At 36.5% G+C, this 23,207-nt stretch overlaps 1 protein-coding gene across 1 annotated transcript in view; it reads left to right on the forward strand.

Annotated features, from left to right (window-relative positions):
- LOC131526784 (NACHT, LRR and PYD domains-containing protein 12-like) overlaps window positions 1-17,017 on the forward strand; it is a 31,244-nt gene extending 14,227 nt beyond the window's left edge. Inside the window, exons 9-10 of the mRNA XM_058755331.1 lie at window positions 14,848-14,894; window positions 15,203-17,017. Coding sequence (XP_058611314.1) covers window positions 14,848-14,894; window positions 15,203-15,732 — 577 coding nt within the window. The 3' untranslated portion in view covers window positions 15,733-17,017. The remainder of the gene's footprint in view (window positions 1-14,847; window positions 14,895-15,202) is intronic.
- The last annotated feature ends 6,190 nt before the right edge of the window (window positions 17,018-23,207 follow it).

Genomic DNA, 23,207 nt, shown 5'->3' on the forward strand with positions numbered 1-23,207 from the left:
AAACAACAATAAAAAAATAAGGGACCATTTATTACAGTATATTATAACTTACTACAGTATTATTACAGTATAACACAAAGTTAGTTAAACTTCAGGTATATCAGTCTGTCTAGTTAGGAAGCATAAGTGATTGTGAATTAGTTTCACCTGCTTTAGTGTAATTGAAAGTGACAACAGGTGCACTGGAGAGGCAACAGCAAGATAACCCCCAAAATAGGAATTGTTTTACAGGTGGTGGACACAGACAATTGCTCTCTCATCCTTCCTGACTAATTTGTCTGTAGTGTTAGTGTCCTTCTCACTCCTTTTATCATGAGGCAGTACCTGCAATTCAGTCATGTTGCACAGGCAGTCCAGCTTGTAAGGATCCACCCGCTAGTCCAAACAACGGAATCCAGCGGCCTGGTCGAAGGTTTAATGCATATTCGGCCTTTTACTGGCGCTTTTGAATTTATCAGGATTTAGTTTCAATTTTGACCTAGCTCCAATTCTGATCTGACTCCAATTCCAAGTGATCATTAAATTTAGACTAATTAAAAAGTGATCACAAATATCGCTTATATATTAATATAGATATTTGATTATTCTCGACATACCATATTTTCAATTATCCGTTCACTGGGGACCTAATGTCTCTTTTGAGCCTATAGCGTCGGCCGAAGCTCCGGTCTCACGATCACAAACTCGCCAGTCTGATGTTAGTCAGAGGATGCAGGTAGACTAATACCTAGTTGTCTGCCGCCAACTGCTTGCTTATGACAAAAAGTGTAGTTTATTTAGTCTTTTCCCGTACAACTTGCTAGCACCAGTGATAGACAGAAATCTGAGGTCTCTGATGACGTGCCTACTGCTCCGTTCATTCATGAGCCTTCAGTTTGACCTATCCTGGCCGTAGATTTGCGGGAACAAAAGCCTCCTCACAGTCTAATAGTCATAATGATTTCAGGACAGTTCAGAATAAATCAAATATAACAATTTATTATTAGTCAGGTAAACGTGTCGTGCCAATTACATAAAACAATAAGAAGCCAATTCAAAAATAAGAAAATACATAATATCAGTTGTTCAAAGATGAATCTAAGAGTAAAATGTTTACCTGAATTCAAGAGAAAAATACATAGTATGGAACATATTAAATACCCTCCACACTACGGGCTGATCTGGCTACAAATCGCCCCGACTGATTTGCAAATTTCCCTTAAATACTACCAGAACAAAAGGCTCATAAACATTTATTCTCTGCCCCAAAACAGATTAAATCTGTGTATGGGGGATGAGAAGCCTCAGGAAGAGATGTTCTCGTGCCCCAAATGGTCACACCTGTAGAGCAATGTTTATCAGGTTTTGAAAGGAGACCGCCCATAACAGAGGTACAGAATTCATTTAAGTTTCCAATATTTCCCATAATATAAATGACTACTGTGAAATTGAGACCAGTTTACCCATCGCACAGAGACCTTTAAAATGATACCAAACATGAAAGGGTTAAGATCATTAATTCTTAAGATACAGTAAATATTTATGTAAGAGTAGCAACTTGAGTTCTTTCAGTGACCAGTACCATGAGTCCAGAGGGGAAGGATGGGTGAGTGGACCAAATGGTCTTTCTCTCAGATCTTCTTGTCTGATTAGAGAGTTTATTGTCTTGTGGCATGACATTTGCATTGTAAGGGTTCCTGGGTGTTTGGCTTCACAAAGAGATCAAAGCCTAAATTAAGAGTTTGTTTTGTGGCCTGACATTTGAATTGTAAGAGTTCCTAAGTTTTGGCTTCACAAGGAGTTATTTTCATAAAGGAAATAATTTAACTCCCTACAAGCTCCTCCAGGATGGCACATCCGTACATGCTGTCGCAAGGTGGTTTATTGTATCTCCCAGCACAGTTTCAAGAGCATGGAAGAGATACCGGGAGACAGATACCCTTACTCTCAAAGATGTTTTAATTTTAGTTTAGTTTTTGAATTTGGCCAGCGGTTATGAAAACATGAATGGTCATTTATTTTAATGCGGTGCGCTGTCACGCTCTCTACGTAAAAATCAGCCAAATAATGTAATGTCAATGTCGTACAGTCTCTTGCTCTTACTAAAAATAAAAAGGAGTTGAAAGTGAACCGAGCCGCAGAAGAGATAGTTCTCGAGCGGTTTCCGTGAGCGCGATTCGAGACGGAGTGAAACATGGACAAATGCGTTTCATCCATTCTTTCTTTCATTCATTCTTTCGAACCTCTGGGACATTATGTATCGGAGCATCTGAAGCTGCCAAACAGCACCACAGACTGTCCAGAAGCTCATTAATGCGTTGATCCAGGTCTGGCAGGAGATCCACTAGGACACCATCCATCATCTCATCAGGAGAATATTTAGATGTTATCGGGAGTGCATACAGGCACATGGGAGCCTTACACATTACTGATTTACATTATGAGTGGCTGTGATCTTTCTGAAAGGTGTAACCCCGGCATCCTGGCCAAATTTCCCCATTGGCCTCTGACCATCATGGCCTCCTAATCATCCCCATACACTGATTGGCTTCATCACTCCGTCTCCTCTCTAACGCTATATAAATGTAACGAATTATTATTATTATTATTATTATCAGCCTGAATTTTATTTATTTTTTTATATGATTTTCATTGTGATTTTTGAATCCAGCCCTTTTTGCTTTCACTAACCATTGTTGTGTAAGGCACACTGTATATAAGTATAGAATTTCAACTTGAATATTTTGTTCATCCAGTCTGATAATTTCATAGATCCAATGTGTGAGTTAAATGCTCCCTTATATGTATATGTATGTATATAGTCGAGCGGTTCTCAACCTCTATGCCCCCCACCCCCATTTGTCCATCACAATATTCAAAAGCCCCATGTTTCTACAGAGGTGTTAGAAGTGCAACAAAAGCAAGAGCACCTTCATTTGAAACCATAATATTAAGGTTAACAGATTTAAAAATCACATCAGTAGTACAACGGGGCTAAAGGCGCCCCGGGGTAAAAGGTGCCTTTGATATTATTTTCATCTAAACCACTAAATGGCACAAAAACATGGCGTAGCACTTTCCAATACCTTCTCTTTTCAAGATGCACGTGTATATTTGTCTGATCTTTGACGCGATCGCGCAGAACAGTGCAAAGTTGATTCTGTGCTTACTTTATCTAATATTTTATGTTTTTTTTTAAATGTTATAGTGTAGCAAATTAGCTTAAAAGGGAATTGTATTTAAATAATTACAATTAATTATGATTAATTACAATTATTTATATCGGCTGACAATAATAACTGTAGCAGAATTAAATTGCCATCAACTGATCTGGTCGTCCAGCGACCATTCAGTGTAAGTTCATATCAACTCTAAGAAAGGATATTTTCGTGGCCACAGAAAATACTTTCTTAAGTATTAATGCATTAGAGCATGTAGCGAGGGTCAAAATCGTAAAGGGACATTAATTTGCAAGGCAGAACCAGAAACTCATGTAATTTGTGCACACAACTTTTATTAACTAAACGCTAACACACATAACTAATCTAAACAAACAAACAAACATACATACACTCATGCGTATATACAAAAGGGGAGCTAAAGTGGATGAATGAAGCCATTAGAGAAAACAGAATGCAGTTATGGAAAGAGTCAGTTAACCACCAGAGTAAAACCATCAGTGCCGTTTATAACGGGGTCTATAGCTTATACTAAACCTCTGTTTAGTTTAGTTAGATGTACCATACTTGCACTTCCACGGCTGTTGGCGTGTGTCTGGAATGCAGTCTCGGATGAAAAGTCTTGATGGATTCAAGGTTTTGGACTCGCGATCACGTTCTTCCGGGTTGAAGAGTGATGAATTCCACAAGCTGTTATTCTGTGTTCTGAGGTCCGAGGAGCTTTGGTTGAATGGAAAGTCAAGGCCGCAAGGCCTGGCGCAAAATTTAAGTGTTTCAGAAGAGTTCTAGCTCACATCCTTTTAGGATCTAACAGAACCGCAGACTGAGATATGTTGGAGCCCACCAGGCACACCGGTACCGGCTCAGGCTCTCCACACGGGCAGCAGTCTGGAGATTTAGCAGTAGAGTTTTTGCAGAAGAGCCGCAGGCGGAACTGTGCGTGAGCCCTTTAAGGTGAGAAAAGTAACACCTCTCAGGATGGGCTTGACCAATGAGAAAGGCTGAATTTCCAAGCGGGAGTTTGGAAATACTGGGGGGAGTTTATGACTCTTTGTCTGAGAGCATGTTAATTTGCAAAGGGGTTGGATTGGAAGTTTTTATACAAACTATTAAAGATTCTTAGGACATTAATATGTTGCATAGGTATCAACATGTAATATTCACTCTCACTTATGTAACAGTTCTATGTTGAATTTACTGTTACTGCAGTTCTTCTCCTCAACACTAGAGGGCTACGTCCTCAGGTAGGAGGGGGAGGACTCCAATATAAGCAGAGAGAGTAAGTGAAGTTGAAGGGTGGTTGGTTTTAATACAAAAGGCGGGATGCTTGAGTGAGAGCTCACTGGTTTTCATCCTTTGTTAGGCCAGAGATGAGAAAATGTTTTTCTACTGAATCCCTGAGCCTTATGTTAAATTGACTGTATGTTACACAAGGTTTTGAGTTAAGTAGCTCTATTAGACTGTGTACGATAAGTTCAACCGCGAAATGCGTGTGGGAAATAGCATTGGATTACATACCGACGGTCTGTGGATTATTCATTGACTGATTCATCGTGTCATTGCCGGTATTGGAACACTTGGGACAAAATTGTTGGCAACGGCCAAAAACGCTGGAAACACAGGTTTTTTTGTAAAACTTATTGCGTGGACTGTTTTGAAGGAACTGATGTGTACATATTATGGAGAGGGGGTGAAATGGTTGTTTATGTGTGGAGGTTGCTTGTTTGTATACACTATGACACTTTAATATATCAGTATCAAAAACTCAATGGATGGTATCCCATATTTTTATTGTGGCTTTCGTTAAACTGATGTTTGAGAGATTTTGTTACACTTATTCATCCGAAGACGAATTGATAGAGACCAAACATGTTACAGTCAGAGTGATATTAACTAGTGATCTATTATAAGCATGCATAAAACAGTATACAATACACAAAAACAGTAATAATATACACAATGACTTAATGATATGTGTGCTCATTCAAAGAAAGGTTTTTCTATGAATTAATTAGAGAAAAGTCAATTTTATGGCATAATGTCTTTTTCCAAAAGGGGATATGAAGTGAGTGTTGCTCGGCCATTTGCATTCATTTGAGCAATAAAACTAGTGTTATCTGATTGGTTGCCATGGGACCAGGGGCCTAAAGTCCTTGACAGTCCTACTGGCACCGGGAATGTGTATTGGGTAAGGGTCTGTGACCATTTGTTAATCTAATAACTAATTGATTTGTTAAATCAAATGCAAAATTGTGTGTCTGATTGGTCCAAATGCTACAATAGATTTAAGTAGCAAATGAGAATCTCTAAAATTAATGCATATATTTTGAGACAAAGGTCTTCTTTATGATTTTTAGTTTTGTTTAAGATAATTAAAGCAAATTTTTTTAAATAACGAAAGAATATGTAAAAGTATGGTATTTGGGGTAAAAAGTGCCTTTGCTGTTGGGGGCGAAAGGCGCACAGTAAGTAACATGATAATTAATAGATTGCTGACTTTTCCATTTGTTGACATGAAATGGTTAGATTCAGATGGTAAATATCATATGTCCATATTAGAGATAATCACCATGTTTAGAATGAAGCCATCATATTTTAAAACATGATATTAATAATATCATATAATAAAATTTAATTTGTTGTTACTGCTGTAAATATATTTTCAATTAATATTGGATCTCCATCAGTACTTTCAGAATCTTTACTAATTAAAATGATTTTGTTTCTGTATTTTAAAATATTTTTTTATATTAACATATTTTAATGACAGTATATTTATTGAACTTTTTTTTTCAAATTAAGCAGAAAACAGTACAAACTTTGCTAAAGTGATTGTTTTCAACAAGTATTAACTTAGACATTATTAAACAAAAGATTATTTTAGCTGAATTATTTGTATCAATTCTGTGTGCCTTTTACCCCCTTGCCACCTCATACATTTAAGATTTTTAAACAAAATAAACAACTTGAATGATTTATTTTCACACAAAATCTGTTACTCCATTAATGTTCAATACAACGCATATATTTTTTTTCTGCAATTATACATTTTAGGCGCAGTGAATAGCACATTTTTTCTAAAGGTGGGCCTTTAGCCCCGTTGTACCCTACATATTTGTGTTTGCGTCAGAGGTTTCTTTATAGCATTGAGCAGTGCAGCCAATCACTGACATAGGAGTTGATTTATTTGTCGACGCAATAGTCAATGAGAGGTGTTTACATTGTCAGAATCCACTCACCGCTCAAAACACTGGAATTTTGTTCAGCGCTGAGTTCTATATTCTTGTGAATCCTGTCATATAAACAGTGTTGTACATGATGTAAATGAGAGCTACATTGTGCAGTATAGACAGCTTCATTGTAATAATGCAATGTAATGTAATAATAAAAGTTTTTTTGCAAGAGTGTAGCAGGGTGCACTTATTTGTAAATGTAATGAATAGCACATTTGCAATTGTGTAAATCTCTACCTGTACATTACTATTTTTGTTATCAGCTTAGGAGCCATTGCTTACACATAATATCTGCACAAGAGCACCCTCAGTGATTTCAGACTATTTCAGATGAAATACTGGAACTGGCCCTGAGGCCTCATATTTCATTTTTCACTTCTTTTTAAATATTAGATATAGTTCCTCTGGTATTTGTGCTATAACTCTCAATGCTGCTTGTTTTCAAACTTTACTTATCAGAAACTGGAAGTGTTAATATATTATGTTAATTAAATTAAACTGCTTAGTTGGGAATTTCTGGTTTAGGAATAGGGTCATGTTTATGGCTAGTACTTGAACAACAGGCCAGGTCATTAGTTGCTGCTGCTGCTGCTCGTATTCCCTTAAGTCAAGACACCTTTATTTACTTTATATACTTCATACAATACAGATTGTTTCAAAGCGACTTTACAGGAATAAACAGAACAATCATGGTTTCTTGAATATTGTCATCATTATTAACAAGTATTACTGTTAATAGCAGCTAAAACAAAAATATTGACTACGGGCTCAATGCTAACCGCCAAATATTCACGGGTTCCACCTTGTTAAGATCGCCAGCTGGAGTACCCATGAACTCCACTACAGGGCACTCCATTCCAGACTCCTGCTACTCTACCATGGACTCCATTTCCCATGACCCTCTGCATAGGAACCAATTACGGACTCCTCCCTTTACCCATCAGGAGGAGTATAAAAGTTGCACACACACTCTAAGATTGCTGAGTATAATTAGCCTGTAGTGTGTTCCTAGCTTTTGTATTTTCCTGTGTTCCTGTGTTTTTGACTGTGGACTGTTTCCTTGTTTTTTTATTGTTTGCTGCCTGCCCTGACCCTTGCCTGTGTTTTAAATTACCCTTTTGCCTGTGCCTTGGATATTACTGTTTTTTTCTGGTGTTTGATCCTGCCTGTCTGACCATGCTCTATAATAAAGCCTTGCATTTGGATCTCTAACTCCATTGTCACGCTCCCCACGTTACACACCTGAATAAATAAGTTGTTGCTTTCATTGTTCTTAACCAGTAATTGCTAAAAAGGCAAAATAAAAAATGCTAGTCTAACTATAATAAAGTTCAACCATTAAAGACAGCCAATAATAAAGTAAGGACAAATAAACAAATTACAACCAGTAGTATAAATAAATACAGGAAAACAGACAGGCATTTTGACAAAGTTTTGTGTGTATTTTCTCACAAAGACTTACTACTTGTGTGCTGTCTGAGAGGTGGCTTTCTGTGTGCGTGCACAGAAATCACATTACACAAATACTGATTTGAGTTCTCATGGTGCCTTGTGATGGAATGGCTTAAAATCACTTGAATGTTTAAACTAACAAGACTTAATAAGGGTCTTGAAACGTCCCTGGTGTACACCATTCAGAAGACTCTTCACAAAACCTCTATTTATTTCTTAATGTCTAAAACGTTTTTTTATTATTATTATTTAAATCAGTGCCAATCTACTGACTATGGCACACTCTTATCATCTCTTGTCATCAAATCTAAGAGCAACAGCGTTTACGTGCTACTTACAGAATGGAAGTGCTTCTGTTTTTTTTTTTCATTTATTGATTACAATTTTGGGATTATGAATATTCAATGCATACTCTATATATTTTATCACTGAATGTGAATGGTTTAAATTCTGCTGTTAAACGAACCCGTGTGTTAGAATATTTACACCGTAAGTCTATTTCCTGTGCCCTAATTCAAGAGACGCATTTAAAACAATCTGACATGGCACGTTTTCAGAATAAATATTATAAATTAGCGGCTTTTTCCTGCGCTCAAAATAAAACTAAGGGGGTGCTTATCCTTGTTAATCGAAAGTTACATTTAACAATTGAACACCTTGGTAGTGATGAGAAGGGTAGATTTGTTTTTATCCGATTCAAAATATATAATAATAGGTTAGCATTGGTCTCTATTTATGGTCCGAATGAGACAGACAGTGCGTTCCTTACACAGATTTCCAAAACATTACTTGAGCAGACTGACTGCCCATTAGTTGTGGGTGGTGATTTTAATGCTGTCATAAATCCTGCTTTAGATGAATCTCAATCTGATCAAATCAAATCTACAACAGCCAATCCATCTTCTAAATTACTGAATAAATTTATCACGGAGCTCAACTTAATCGATCTTTGGAGAATTCAGAATACTAAAGCTAAGGACTTCACTTTTTTTTCTAATAGACATAAGACTTTCTCTAGGATAGACTACATATTTCTCAGCCCATCTTTAATTTCGTCTAATTCCTCCATTTCTATATTACCAATTTTATTATCTGATCATTCTGCTGTGTTGTGCAGTGTTCCTCTCTCCGATGTTAAAGCCAAGTCCCCTAGATGGCGCTTTAACATATCATTATTAAGTAATCAGACTTTCATTACTTCACTAAAAGAATATATTAAGGAATTTCTTGAAATCAATATGCCCTCTGATGTGGATCCTCAAATAATGTGGGAATCGACTAAGTGTGCCATACGAGGATTCTGTATATCTTTCTCTTCTACTCTTGCCAAAGCGAAAACTCACCAGTTTACACAATTAGAAAATAAAATCCAATCATTGCAAAACCTACAAAACAACATTTTACTGATCAACAGGCTACACAGTTGTCCTCTTTAAAAGAAGAATATGATTTACTTTCACACTCAAAGGCGGAATTTATTTTACATAGGACTAGGCAAAAATATTATTTTGAATCAGAGAGACCTAGTCATTTATTGGCCCTTAGGTTGAAAGAATGCGAGTCTAAGGCATATATTAGCGCAATAAAATCATCGGATGATCAGGTCACCACGAACCCTGCGGCAATTAATGACATATTTAAAGGTTTTACATGAATCTGTATAAAGCGAAACCGATTTTGATGAACCAATTTGTAAGCAGTATTTAGATAAATTGGAACTGCCTCGAATCTCACAGATGGATAAAGAATCTTTGGAGGCCCCATTAAGTTTGGAGGAGCTGCACGTCTCTCTAAAAGCCTTCAAAAGGGCAAATCGCCAGGTCTAGATGGTCTCCCCTGAATTATATTTAGAAATTTGGGATTTGGTAGGGACACTTATGCTTAATTCATTTAATTTTGCAATTGAACATGGGGTATTTCATAGAGATCAAAAACATCACTGATTTCATTACTTCTTAAAAAGGAAAGACCCATTAGATTGTTCCAGCTACAGACCGATTTCGCTTATCCCATGTGATCTTAAAATCTATGCTAAAGTTTTTGCTTTTCGTATGGAGAAGGTAATTCATAGTTTGATCAAGGAGGACCAAACTGGTTTCATCAAGGCGCAATGCATCTGACAATATCGTCGACTCCTTCATATTCTTGACTTTGCAGACTCCCACCTGACCCCTTGTGCGGTCTTTTCACTTGATGCAGAAAAAGCCTTTGACAGGCTAGAGTGGAATTATATGTGGGCAGTTCTGCAATGTTTCGCTTCGTGAACACTTCATTTCTATGATTAAGACATTATACCACTCACCTGCAGCATCAGTCATAACTAGTAATATTATTTCCCCATTCCCTTTGCAGCGGGAACAAGGCAGGGATGTCCGCTTTCCCCTTATTGTTTTGTCTATCTCTTGAACCCTTAGCACAAGCCATCAGAAATCTGAAGTATCGATTAAGATTCATGATCATAATCATAGTATTTCATTATACGCTGATGATATTATTCTATATTTAGACCACTTTGATGTTTCAGTCTCTAGTATAATTAAGGAATTTGATCATTTTAGTAGCTTATCAGGATATAAAATAAATTGGAGCAAATCTGCTTTAATGCCAATTAACAATGTTAAAGTTAATTCTTCTATTCCCTCATTTATCCCTATTAAGGAATCTTTCATCTATTTGGGCATTACCATACATAAAAACATTCATAGGATTACCAGAGACAATTTTAATAATATTTTAGTTAAGGTCAAAAATGACATTCAAAGATGGAAGAATCTTAAAGTATCTCTTCAAGGAAGAATCTCCACTGTTAAGATGAATTTGTTACCTCGATTTAATTTTTTTTTTCTCTATGCTACCACTTTCTCCCCCTCCAGGTTACTTTAAGGAGATCAACTCCATAATTTCTAAATTTATCTGGAATGATAAATGCCCCAGAATTAAGCTTACCACATTACAACATCCTAATAGCGCAGGAGGACTGGCTGTACCAAATTTTGAACTGTATTATTGGTCGCTCCAGCTTAAGGCTCTTCATAATTGGGTTGATCCTCAATCTACAGTTTCTTGGAGAGTGATTGAAGCTGACAAGGTTAAACCAAATAGACTCCAAGATATGTTATTTACTGGCACAGGAAAAAAAGGGGATAATTATAAATTTGGTCCGGTTGTGGCCAACTCTATTAAAATCTGGAAAACGGTGGAACGTCGGATAGGAGGAACCTTCAAATTTTGTAACAGTACACCTTTATGGCACAATTTTAATTTTGTATGCGGAAATCGTCCATTTGTCCAACCCTCTTGGTCCTCTTTGGGTGTAAACACATGCGGTGATATACAGTGGGTACGGAAAGTATTCAGACCCCCTTAAATTTTTCACTCTTTGTTATTTTGCAGCCATTTGCTAAAATCATTTAAGTTCATTTTTTTCCCCTCATTAATGTATACACAGCACCCCATATTGACAGAAAAACACAGAATTGTTGACATTTTTGCAGATTTATTAAAAAAGAAAAACTGAAATATCACATGGTGCTAAGTATTCAGACCCTTTGCTGTGACACTCATATATTTAACTCAGGTGCTGTCCATTTCTTCTGATCATCCTTGAGATGGTTCTACACCTTCATTTGAGTCCAGCTGTGTTTGATTATACTGATTGGACTTGATTAGGAAAGCCACACACCTGTCTATATAAGACCTTACAGCTCACAGTGCATGTCAGAGCAAATGAGAATCATGAGGTCAAAGGAACTGCCTGAAGAGCTCGGAGACAGAATTGTGGCAAGGCACAGATCTGGCCGAGGTTACAAAAAAATTACATTTCTGCTGCACTTACGGTTCCTAAGAGCACAGTGGCCGCCATAATCCTTAAATGGAAGACGTTTGGGACGACCAGAACACTTCCTAGAGCTGGCCGTCCGGCCAAACTGAGCTATCGGGGGAGAAGAGCCTTGGTGAGAGAGGTAAAGAAGAACCCAAAGATCGCTGTGGCTGAGCTCCAGAGATGCAGTCGGGAGATGGGAGAAAGTTGTAGAAAGTCACCCATCACTGCAGCCCTCCACCAGTCGGGGCTTTATGGCAGAGTGGCCCGACGGAAGCCTCTCCTCAGTGCAAGACACATGAAAGCCCGCATGGAGGACTCCAAGATGGTGAGAAATAAGATTCTCTGGTCTGATGAGACCAAGATAGAACTTTTTGACCTTAATTCTAAGCGGTATGTGTGGAGAAAACCAGGCACTGCTCATCACCTGTCCAATACAGTCCCAACAGTGAAGCATGGTGGTGGCAGCATCATGCTGTGGGGGTGTTTTTCAGCTGCAGGGACAGGACGACTGGTTGCAATCGAGGGAAAGATGAATGCGGCCAAGTACAGGGATATCCTGGACGAAAACCTTCTCCAGAGTGCTCAGGACCTTAGACTGGGCCGAAGGTTTACCTTCCAACAAGACAATGACCCTAAGCACACAGCTAAAATAACGAAGGAGTGGCTTCACAACAACTCCGTGACTGTTCTTGAATGGCCCAGCCAGAGCCCTGACTTAAACCCAATTGAGCATCTCTGGAGAGACCTAAAAATGGCTGTCCACCAACGTTTACCATCCAACGTGACAGAACTGGAGAGGATCTGCAAGGAGGAATGGCAGAGGATCCCCAAATCCAGGTGTGAAAAACTTGTTGCATCTTTCCCAAAAAGACTCATGGCTGTATTAGATCAAAAGGGTGCTTCTACTAAATACTGAGCAAAGGGTCTGAATACTTAGGACCATGTGATATTTCAGTTTTTCTTTTTTAATAAATCTGCAAAAATGTCAACAATTCTGTGTTTTTCTGTCAATATGGGGTGCTGTGTGTACATTAATGAGGGAAAAAAAATAACTTGGATGATTTTAGCAAATGGCTGCAATATAACAAAGAGTGAAAAATGTAAGGGGGTCTGAATACTTTCCGTACCCACTGTATATGATAACCAGGGCTTATGTTCATTTCAGACATTAAGAACCAAATTTTGTCTACCAGCATCCGCATATTTTGTCTTTCTTCAATTATGTTCTGCTCTCAAAGCGTATGGAGTTCCTTGGGCATCTCCCATCTCCTCTCATCCTATGCAAGATTGGATTGCACCATCTGTTGGTCGGCCGTCTGTTTCTTTAATATATAATAAGATTATTGATTGCATTACCAAACCTCCTTCTATTAAAACTATTTGGAATAGGGAATTATCTGACCTTAATTTGTCTGTCGACTGGGAGAGAGTGTAGTCTAATCTCAGTTTAACATCTAAAAATCTGGCTCATCGTCTTATTCACTTCAAAGTCATTCATAGAGCATACATAACTCCTTACAAAAGATTTAAAATGAAACTACAACCGAATCTCAACTGCCATATATGTAATACTACATCGTCAGGTACTTTTCTGCATATGTTTTGGGAATGTCCTGTCGTCATCAGTCTATGGACACATGTAAACCTGGTTCTATCATCCTTACTGCATATTGATTGGTCTGTTAATCCAAGTTTGTGTCTTCTTAATGATGATTCTGGCCTCTGTATAACTTCAATGCAAAAGAGAATGTTGTTTGCTGGTTTTACAGCTGCAAAGAAGACAATAATACAAAACTGGTTTACACCGCACATGTGTGGAAAAACATATTGGATCCGTAGCCTCCTGCAAATAGTGACTTGTGAATGTACAACAGCATGAATCAATTGGGCCAAGCCTTCTACCATTGATGCTTGGCAGTGCTTTCTCTTTGATATACGTGACTGTATAAAGGAGTGACTTATGTTTTTCTTGTCCTTCCCTCTCTCCCTCCCTTTGACTGGACTTTGAGATATTGAGTATGTGTCTGTTGTTGTTGTGTTTTTTTTTTATTATTATTATTTTGTATTTTTTATTTGTTTATTTATTAATTTTTTTGGATGTTATGTATGAAAAATAAAAAATGTTGATAACAAAAAAAAATCTAAGAGCAATGTTTTTACTTGTGCACGTGTCTAAATGGAAATCACATAACCGTGTGAAGTCATGACTACGTTTACATGGACATCAGTAAGGTAAATTATTTACCTTATTCTGAATAAGACAATATTGTGATTAACATGAGTTGCTTTTAAAATAATCCTTTCATGTTCCCGTTTTACACGTCATAGTACATAGTTCGATTAATGGCACACGTCATTACGTCACCACACGATGCCATCCAACGTCCCCTCCAGAAATTCATGTATAAACATACGTTTAGCAGGTAATTATTTGTATGTGCATACAGACGACGGCAGAGTTGAAGCTCTTTTATTTGCCATCAAACGGTTGACCACTGCCGTGTGTGTGTCCTGTCACAAAATGCGGCGAAAAGTCCTACACGATGGTAATAATGTGATTAAAGTGTTTACATGTCTGTACTGCACTTCAATAATGCAACTAAAATAGAAATACTCCACATGTCTTAATTCGATTTGTGTTTACTTCGATTATGACTTTTGCCGGATTAAGGTATTCAAAAATCCCTGTTTACATGGTAGACTCTTAATCAGAGTATTGTCTTAATCGTATTAAAATCGGAGTATTGATGTCCATGTAAATGTAGTCACTGTCACACAAGTGCTGTGTCACACAAGAGAAGACAAAGACAGGAATAAATAGGAAGGGGAAACGAGTAACAGGTGCGGGGCTGATAGAGCGTGCAGCGCTACGAGTTAGCACTGATTGCTCCCCCACGTGCAGCAGATGATGACAGGATCAAAACAAACTACCACGTGTAGCTGACAGAGACAGAACACTGGTGAACAGCAGGAATAAGTCGGAGAGAGGTGCCGACCATGACAAACATCTGCAAAGTATGACAAGGGAAGAAAAAAATGCAGATCTCAAAAGTGTTTTAATATTTTACTACATTTTACTTATAATAAATTGTATAGTAAAAAAAAAAAATACTACTTGTGATGAATGTCCTGATAATGAAGATGAGAGATAAAGTTCAAATGTGTTTTTGTGTGTTTATAGTGTGGATCATGGAGGAGCGATCAGAATGTCAGCAGGACTACGAAAATGTAAGTCTTCAAACACAGACACACCTTTAATAATTGTTGTGTTGTTGTAGATAAGTCTCAAACTTTTTTGAGAGTCATTAATCATGAACTTGCTTTGAAACCATCCTCAACCTGTCCTTTATGACTTTGATGAACAAATGCAATCAAGTATAATTAATTTCCAATATTCAGCCATTTCATCTGTTACATTGTCTTTTTAATGGGAACGTGTCATCTGTACAAATATTATATTGTTAAATATAATTATGTAAAGGACCAATAGGGGTCAATGGACCACAGAAACACTGTTTGTCTCTTCTTGTGTGCAGGGGCCTGTGACCTCACACTGGATCCAAACACAACACATACTCGTCTCATTCTGTCTGATGAGAACAGGAAGATCACACTTGTGTATGAGCATCAGCCGTATCCTGATCATCCAGAGAGATTTGAGCTTTGTGACCAGGTTCTGTGTCGAGAGAGTCTTACTGAGCGCCATTACTGGGAGGCTGAATGGAGTGGGAGGTTTGCTATTATAGCAGTGTCATATAAAGGAATCAGCAGGAAAGAACGTAAAGGTTGTTGGTTTGGATACAATGACAAATCCTGGAGTCTCTGGTACTTTGATAACAGATTCACTGTCCGTCACAATAATAAGAAAACTGACATAACTGTTGCTTCATTCTCTACAAGAGTAGGAGTGTATGTGGATGTGATGGCCGGCACTCTGTCCTTCTACAGCGTCTCTGATACACACACACACACACACTTACACACATTCAACACCACACTCACTGAACCCCTCTATGCTGGATTTGGGGTTCATTATGATTCTTCACTGTCTCTGTGTCAGATTTGAGTACACAAATAAAAAAAAATAAAATAAAAAAAATAGATTTAGGACACGTTTTACAGTTGCTGGGACTATATAGGATAACAATAGGCTATCATTGAGCAGTTTTTGCGGTGTGTTCTGCATTGTTGGCACTAGTTGGACCTTGTTGGTGGCTTTTTGAGTGTTGAATCCGCATTGGGCAGTTGGTGCGAGAGATCATTCTGATTGGCTGATCAGCTCAGAGAATCAGTTCATGAGAAGAAAAACAAACAAACAAGGAAGTAAAGAGGTTGCACACATCTTACCGGCTGTCTGGAATGAAGAAAGTGATCATGTTCCATTGACACACATCTGATATTTTCTTAAATGTTTGTATTATTTTGACATAATTTTATATACAGTATATTTGTCCGTTCAAGCATAAGAAGATGAAAGAGAAAACTTGTTTCAGTGTTTGCAATTACCCAAATTATTTTGCATTATCTTGAATCTGAATGCTTTAAAATTGAAAGCTTGACTTGAAAGTTTAAACTGGCAAGGCTTAAAATTACGTGCAAATTATAAACTTTCGTGATGATGCAGCAGTGTCAGGCCAGTGACAAATCCATCAACTGTCCAGAGCATCTTTCATGCTGACCCCGGGCCATGAGGCAGTCCTTATTATCAATCCCTGCTGTTAGTTGATGTGATGCTGTACATAAAGCCATAAAACAGTGAACTCATGGGAAGAGTTAAAATATATCAGTCTCACACATCCAAGATGAGTTCTGCTTTCTGATCATCATGCTTTAATAGTAGCAGTTACATGTTTCACATATCTTGCAAGAGTAACTCTATTCAAAATTCCTGTCTCAAGCAAAAATTACTTCATACTTTCCATTTATATCCTTATCTTTTTTTTGTGGTTTCTTTCTAAATCTATTTGTGTCTGCTGGGACTTAATCTGTTCATAAAACCATAAAAAGCAATGTGACCAAGACCTGATAACTGCATAATCCACACATGTGGACAGTATAAAAAATAATAAAATAAAAATACAAAAGTAGTAATAAAAATAAAGTTCCAATGATTTTGTTTAATTTAACATCAACAAAAAGGCAAACTCTTTAAAAAAAGAGTTCCTTTAGCAGGAACGGCCAAAATGTGGCCCATTTTTGAAAGACTTTTTAAAGGGTTAAAAGGATGTCCATTAACTTCAGGAAACACCTTCAGTAGTTTAGTAGGTATGGAGTTTAAAATTCATGTTTATTTCACAGATTTAACAAGTTTAAAGAATTCTTTCCTATTCCTAGTTTTCACATGACCTCACACCTTTAAAGGAATGCCCTCATAATGTCATAAGACATTGAGATATTTAAAATGTGGTTAAATTTCGGTTGCGACATCGGGTGACCAAAATTCAATGTCAATTCAACATGTAATGACAATGTTAATTTGATGTCCAATACCGAGGTCAGCTGACATTGATATGTGTTGTTTTTAGGTTGTGTAACCAAAATACAACGTTAAGTCAAAATGTCAAATTGGCATTAAATACTGACGTCAACCCGATTTTCATTCTCAACCAAAATGCAACGTACGTTCGACGTTATGTCCAATGTCAACCAGACGTTATATTGACGTCCTGTGCCTGCTGGGCTCCTTCAGCTTTTAACACTTAAAAAAAAAAACACACTCATTCATCCAGTCCTTGCCTGAGTATTGACTCCCTCCACTTCCCCTTTGCTCACGTCCTGTTTGCAACACATTTCTGCCATGTGGCGCTACAAGCAGGGGCGTGTTTAGTGTTTTGGGGGCCCCCTTTGGTGGATTTTGCGATCGATTTCAGGGTAGGGATGGGTATCATTTACATTTTATTGATACCGATATGATACTGCTCATCGATACCATTATTCATACTACTCTATATAATTTGGTGCAAAAATAAATGATGTAAAAATATGTTGAAAATTCCAAGTTATTTTATTTCTGCAGTTTACAAATGCCTCCAAGCAACCGGAAAAAAAGGCACATAAAGCACATTTTTAGGAGCACAACAGAATGTAATAAAAAATTCTGGCGTCTCTAGTGATTTTTATTTAATAAAATTAACATATTGACTTTCTCAAGGAGCAGGCGTGATTTCTTGGCACCATTTTCTTATTTTTCTGTTTTTAATATTAAATTAAAAAATGAATGAACGGAAGATACCCTGATTCTATAGTCTTTGGCAGACAAAACCTGATATTTTAGCATTTAAACTATTTTTAAGAAATAAAGGAAAGGGATGAGTCAAAAGTGTAAAGATGTATTTGAATTTAAAGCACACAAGACATCTTACTGTTTAATTGTTTTAGATTTTTGAAGGCACAAGCTTTTTTGTTCTGAACAAAAACAGCAGATAGGCTTATTGAAAATGCAAATTCATCCTCTGCAATCAAAGCCACTAAGAAACAAAATAATTATTTATACTTCTGACTCATCCCTTTTCTTTATTTCTTAAACAAAAAAATGGTAACACTTTAGAATAATGGTCCATTGTTAACAAGTAACTATGCAGGAAGTAATAGGTAGTGCTACATTAACACTCAACTTAATACTATTAACTAATAGAGAAGTAAGATTAACTAAGCAGTAAGTAGTAGCAAATTTAGGAGAAAGGTAGTTCCTTATTAGATATTTGATACTTATTAAATAAAAATCTCCTCATTGAGAACTACTTGTGAATTAATGACCAATTAATAAAGAATAACCAATTAATTCCTAATCGCAACAGTAACATCTTAAAAGTGAACAATTGGGTTCTTTGTGGAAACTAATTTATGAATATGATTTCCCCCAAATAAGTCGGCTACAGTTTGAAATTGTGACTTCTACTCTTACCAAAGGATGGATGTTCTCTGTTTATTTCAATCAAAAACAGAATAATAATAAAAATAATTAATTTAAAAATGTTAATAATTAGGAAGTGATTGAATTAGTTAACAATTATGAGCTCTAGTTTGTGTCAGTTCAGTATGCCTCCGACTCCAAAAGACCTACCTTTAGTGACAGTAGACTGGGGAGGAATTATCTTGAATATAACTAATGATGTTCTCTTGATAAAAGCAGTTTACATCCTTAATGAAGGCATCGACTGCATTTATATTGTGTTAAGCACAAAACAGCATATTCCAGATTACAGTGCCTGCTAAAATATCACTAGTGCCTCACACAAATGTATGAATGTACACTATGTGTCAGATTTAAATATTTTGGTTTCACTTTATTTTGATGGTCCCTTTAACACATTCTATTGACTATAAGTAATGTTGCACCTACATTTCTACTAACTCTCATTAGAGTGTTAGTAGTGTATTAGTTGACTAGTAGGGTTAGGGTTAGATTAAGTTGACACGTTCTTGCAAAGTTATTATCTGTTGGGAGACCAACACAACAAGGAGTTGGTAGATATGCAGACAGTCTACTAATACTCTTATGAGAGTTTGTTGACATGTAGTTGCAACATTACTTAGTGTCAGCAGAATGTTCAAAAGGGACCATCAAAATAAAGTGTTAAATAACTTATTAAATTACTTAGTAATTACTGAGTGGTTAAGGTGTTTTTCACTTTAAAATAATGGTCCAGATCACTAGTAGTTCCTGCAGGATGACAAGGTAACGTTTGAGAGGGGTTCATGTATTTTTCACTTTAAAGCTAAGGTGCTACTAAGGAACTACTAGTGATCTGGACCATTATTTTAAAGTGAAAAACACGTTAACCCCTCAGTAATTACTCACACATAAATTAATAAGTTATGTAATGTTTTATATCTGACACATGATAGAGTCATACATTTGTGTGAAGCACTAGTGATATTTTACCAGTAAGTCATTTGGAGTGGGATACATATTGAAATGACATAAAACAGAGTTCATAATTGTGAACTAATTCAATCATGAGCTTGTCAGCATCACTTCCTAATTATTAATTTTTTAAGTGAATTATCGTTTTATTATTATTCTGTTTTGATTGAAATAAACGGAGAACATCCATCCTTTGGTAAGAGTAGAAGTCACAATTTCAAACTGTAGCTGACTTATTTGGGGATATCATATTCATAAATTAGTTTCACAAAGAACCCAATTGCTCACTTTTAAGATGTTACTGTTGTTATTAGTAATTAATTGGTTATTCTTTATTAATTGGTCATAGTTCGCAAGTAGTTCTCAATGAGGAGATTTTTATTTAATAATTATCACATAACTAATAAGGAACTACATTTGTCCTAAAATTGTTACTACTTACTGCTTAGTTAATCTTACTTCTCTATTAGTTAATAGTATTAAGTTGAGTGTTAATGTAGCACTACCTATTACTTCCTGCATAGTTACTTGTTAACAACGGACCATTATTCTAAAGTGTTACCAAAAAAATAATAATAAAATAAATAAAAATACACAGCGTCATCTTAAAATAATTTAATTATTCTCATATTTGAAATACATGGTGAGACTTGTGTCTTTAGCAGCAATGAGTTTCTAGATTCTAAAGGTTTCTTCTGAAAAATGTGCCAAATCTGCAACACAGATTCCCAATAGTGTGCACTCTACCGAGTTCAGATGTTTAGCAAAAGTACAGCAAAACCGATGGACATCCAGGTCTAAATTACTCACATCATTCAAACCTATCAAGCATTATTGACTTCATACATATAGGTCAAAGGAAATTATTTTTTTTATAATTTCATTTCAATTATGGCAAACATTTTTGCAGTTTTAAAGTCTTGTGCAAATTGTATGGTCTTATGAACTTATGTATGACACATGTAAACACTGTAATGTGCATAGGACTTGCATGGCTACAGTCACACATCAATTGATTCAAATTATATTTACAAATTCTAAAATGAGACCTATTGAGCAATGCAACTGGTCTCTTAGGACAAAATATTTATCATGTCCAATCATTAGCATTGTTGCAAACTAGGGGGCCCACTAGTTTAGAACACGTCTAATGATCATACACATTTATTTAAACAAATCTACATTATCAAGTGTGACTTACGTCTGCACATCAAATGCACAGAAATTGATTGAAAAAGTTGATCTAAAGATTTTAAATCTCTCTTTCTGTTAATTTAATTATCTGATTGACCTAGTTGAAACCTTAGGTCTGCATTAATGCTTTGCAATTAAAACACTTAATATTGGCAATTTTATGATGGTAATTATGAAAATTTTATATTTTCTACTTCCCTTTTATTCACCCAGACCAAGTACCTAAATCCAAATTACATTATTTAGTGGTAATAAACAATCTGGCAACCAAATGAGACCTGTCCACTAAATATTTGACTGAAAAACTTGCACTTTTGACATGATTGTTATTGTGTGTATTTTTGTTTATCTTATAATCCTCTTCTCATCCCACAACATCACCAAAGTCATCTGTGTTCAGTATTGCATGGTCATTGTGGTCAAATGATTCCTTCACTCATGGAGATTGACAAATTCGGCAAATCACACCTTCTACCTGATGGTAACAGAAGGCTTCTCAGCAGGTCAGACATGCATCCAGGGGAGGACGGCACTGGACACAGATGTTTCCCCAGAATAGAAGTACACTTTCAACTAATGCTTGATCAACTCAATGGACCTGATACCACAAGTAATCCCACTCTGGTGCTGCCCACTCTGCAAAGACTTTGGCAGTAATGAACATCATACGGAAATCATCTGATTGTGTCCCCCTATGGGAACGCTCAGAGTTTTTCCAAGGGACCAGGGGAGGACTGAAATGAAGTGAAATTATTTCCTTATGAAATTAATTTCTCATGAGGCCAAAACTCAGGAACTCTCGCAAAACAGATGCCATGCAATAGAACAATAAAACTAATCTGGAGAAGCGATATCCAAAGAAAACAAACAACACCCCCCTGGCCAAACTTGTCTCCTTGATCTTTTACGACCCCCTTCCTCCCTCTCCTCTCCCCTCCCTGCCTCTGACTCTCCCCCCTCACTCTTCTTGCCCAAAAACAAGAATATCAGTATGCCATGAGTGTTATATCTTGTGAATGTTGTTTTTTTCCCTTTCATGTTTGGTATCATTCTAAAGGTCTGATGGATGGAAGAGGACTGGATGGAAGCATGCAAGGAAGCTCAATCACTAACAATGAACACACGAATGAAACTGCTACAATATAAATGGTTGATGAGGATTTATATAACTCCAGTTGTATTGCATAAATATAATGAAAATATTCCCAGATACTTGCTTAAGATGCAGTGACTTTAAAGGAACGCTATATCACTGTATATGGGAGTGTGAAGAAGTTAGGAAGTTTTGGAAAGATGTGAAAGGAATGATAGAAAAGATCCTTGATGTTAACATACCACTGTCACCTTTAATCTTTTTATTTCATTTATATCCTAAGGAGATCAAGTTAAAAGAGACGGAGTATATATTTATAAATATATGTATTCTTGAAGCGAAACGGCTTATTTCTTTAAACTGGAAAAGTATATATGCACCAAACATAGGACGATGGCTGAAAGAAATGGTATCAAATATATTAATGGAAAAGATATATATTAAGAGATGAATTCATAATTTTTGATGGAGTTTGGGGACCTTTCAAAATGTTTTTAAAATGTGGTGGATTTGGAAATATGTTGATAGAAGACAAGAAAAGAGGTGATATTGTATATTAATGTAAAATACTGAGAAGGTTTTTTGTGTGTGTGTGTGTGTGTGTGTATGTTTTCTCTGTTACATGGAAACTTATATGTCAGGACTGACGAGTTTGTGCCGTGGATTCACTAAAATCGGCCGAAGTGTAATTCCTGTGCGATACCTGGTCCCTAATGAACGAAGAATTGAAAGTATGGGATTTTCAGAATAATCAAATATCTAAATTAATAATCAATATTTGTGATCAGTTTTTAATTAAGAATATTGCCTAAACGTAATGATCACTTGAAATTGGAGTCCGATTGAAAACGAAGCTAGACTAAAATTGAAACAATTTTATTGAAATCCTCATAAATTCAGAAGCGCAAGTAAAAGTGCATTAAACCTTCGACAACGCCGCTGGATTTCGCTTTTTGGGCTGGCGGGTGGATCCTTACAAACCAAACACTGGACATGAGCGTCCACACAAACACACACATGAAGAACACATTCAATCAAACACTGGACATGAACATCCACACAAACACACACACACACACACACGAAGAACATTTTCAACCAAACACTGGACATGAACGTCCACACAAACACACAAATGAAGGACACGTTTAACTAGACATGAACATCCACACAAACACACACATGAAAAACACGTTCAGACAAACACTGGACATGAACATCCATAAAAACACACACATGAAGTACATCTTAATATTCTGTCTATTTTATATTTTATTTTCTGAAAATTCCAGAATATTTTGTGAGGTAAATGAAGAATAAAGCAGTAACTCACCATTTGTGTTGTTGAGTCTGACACAAACACTCTTTATATATCTGTCAGATACTC

The sequence above is a fragment of the Onychostoma macrolepis genome, chromosome 01 (assembly GCF_012432095.1).
Source record: "Onychostoma macrolepis isolate SWU-2019 chromosome 01, ASM1243209v1, whole genome shotgun sequence".
Taxonomy (NCBI): domain Eukaryota; kingdom Metazoa; phylum Chordata; class Actinopteri; order Cypriniformes; family Cyprinidae; genus Onychostoma; species Onychostoma macrolepis.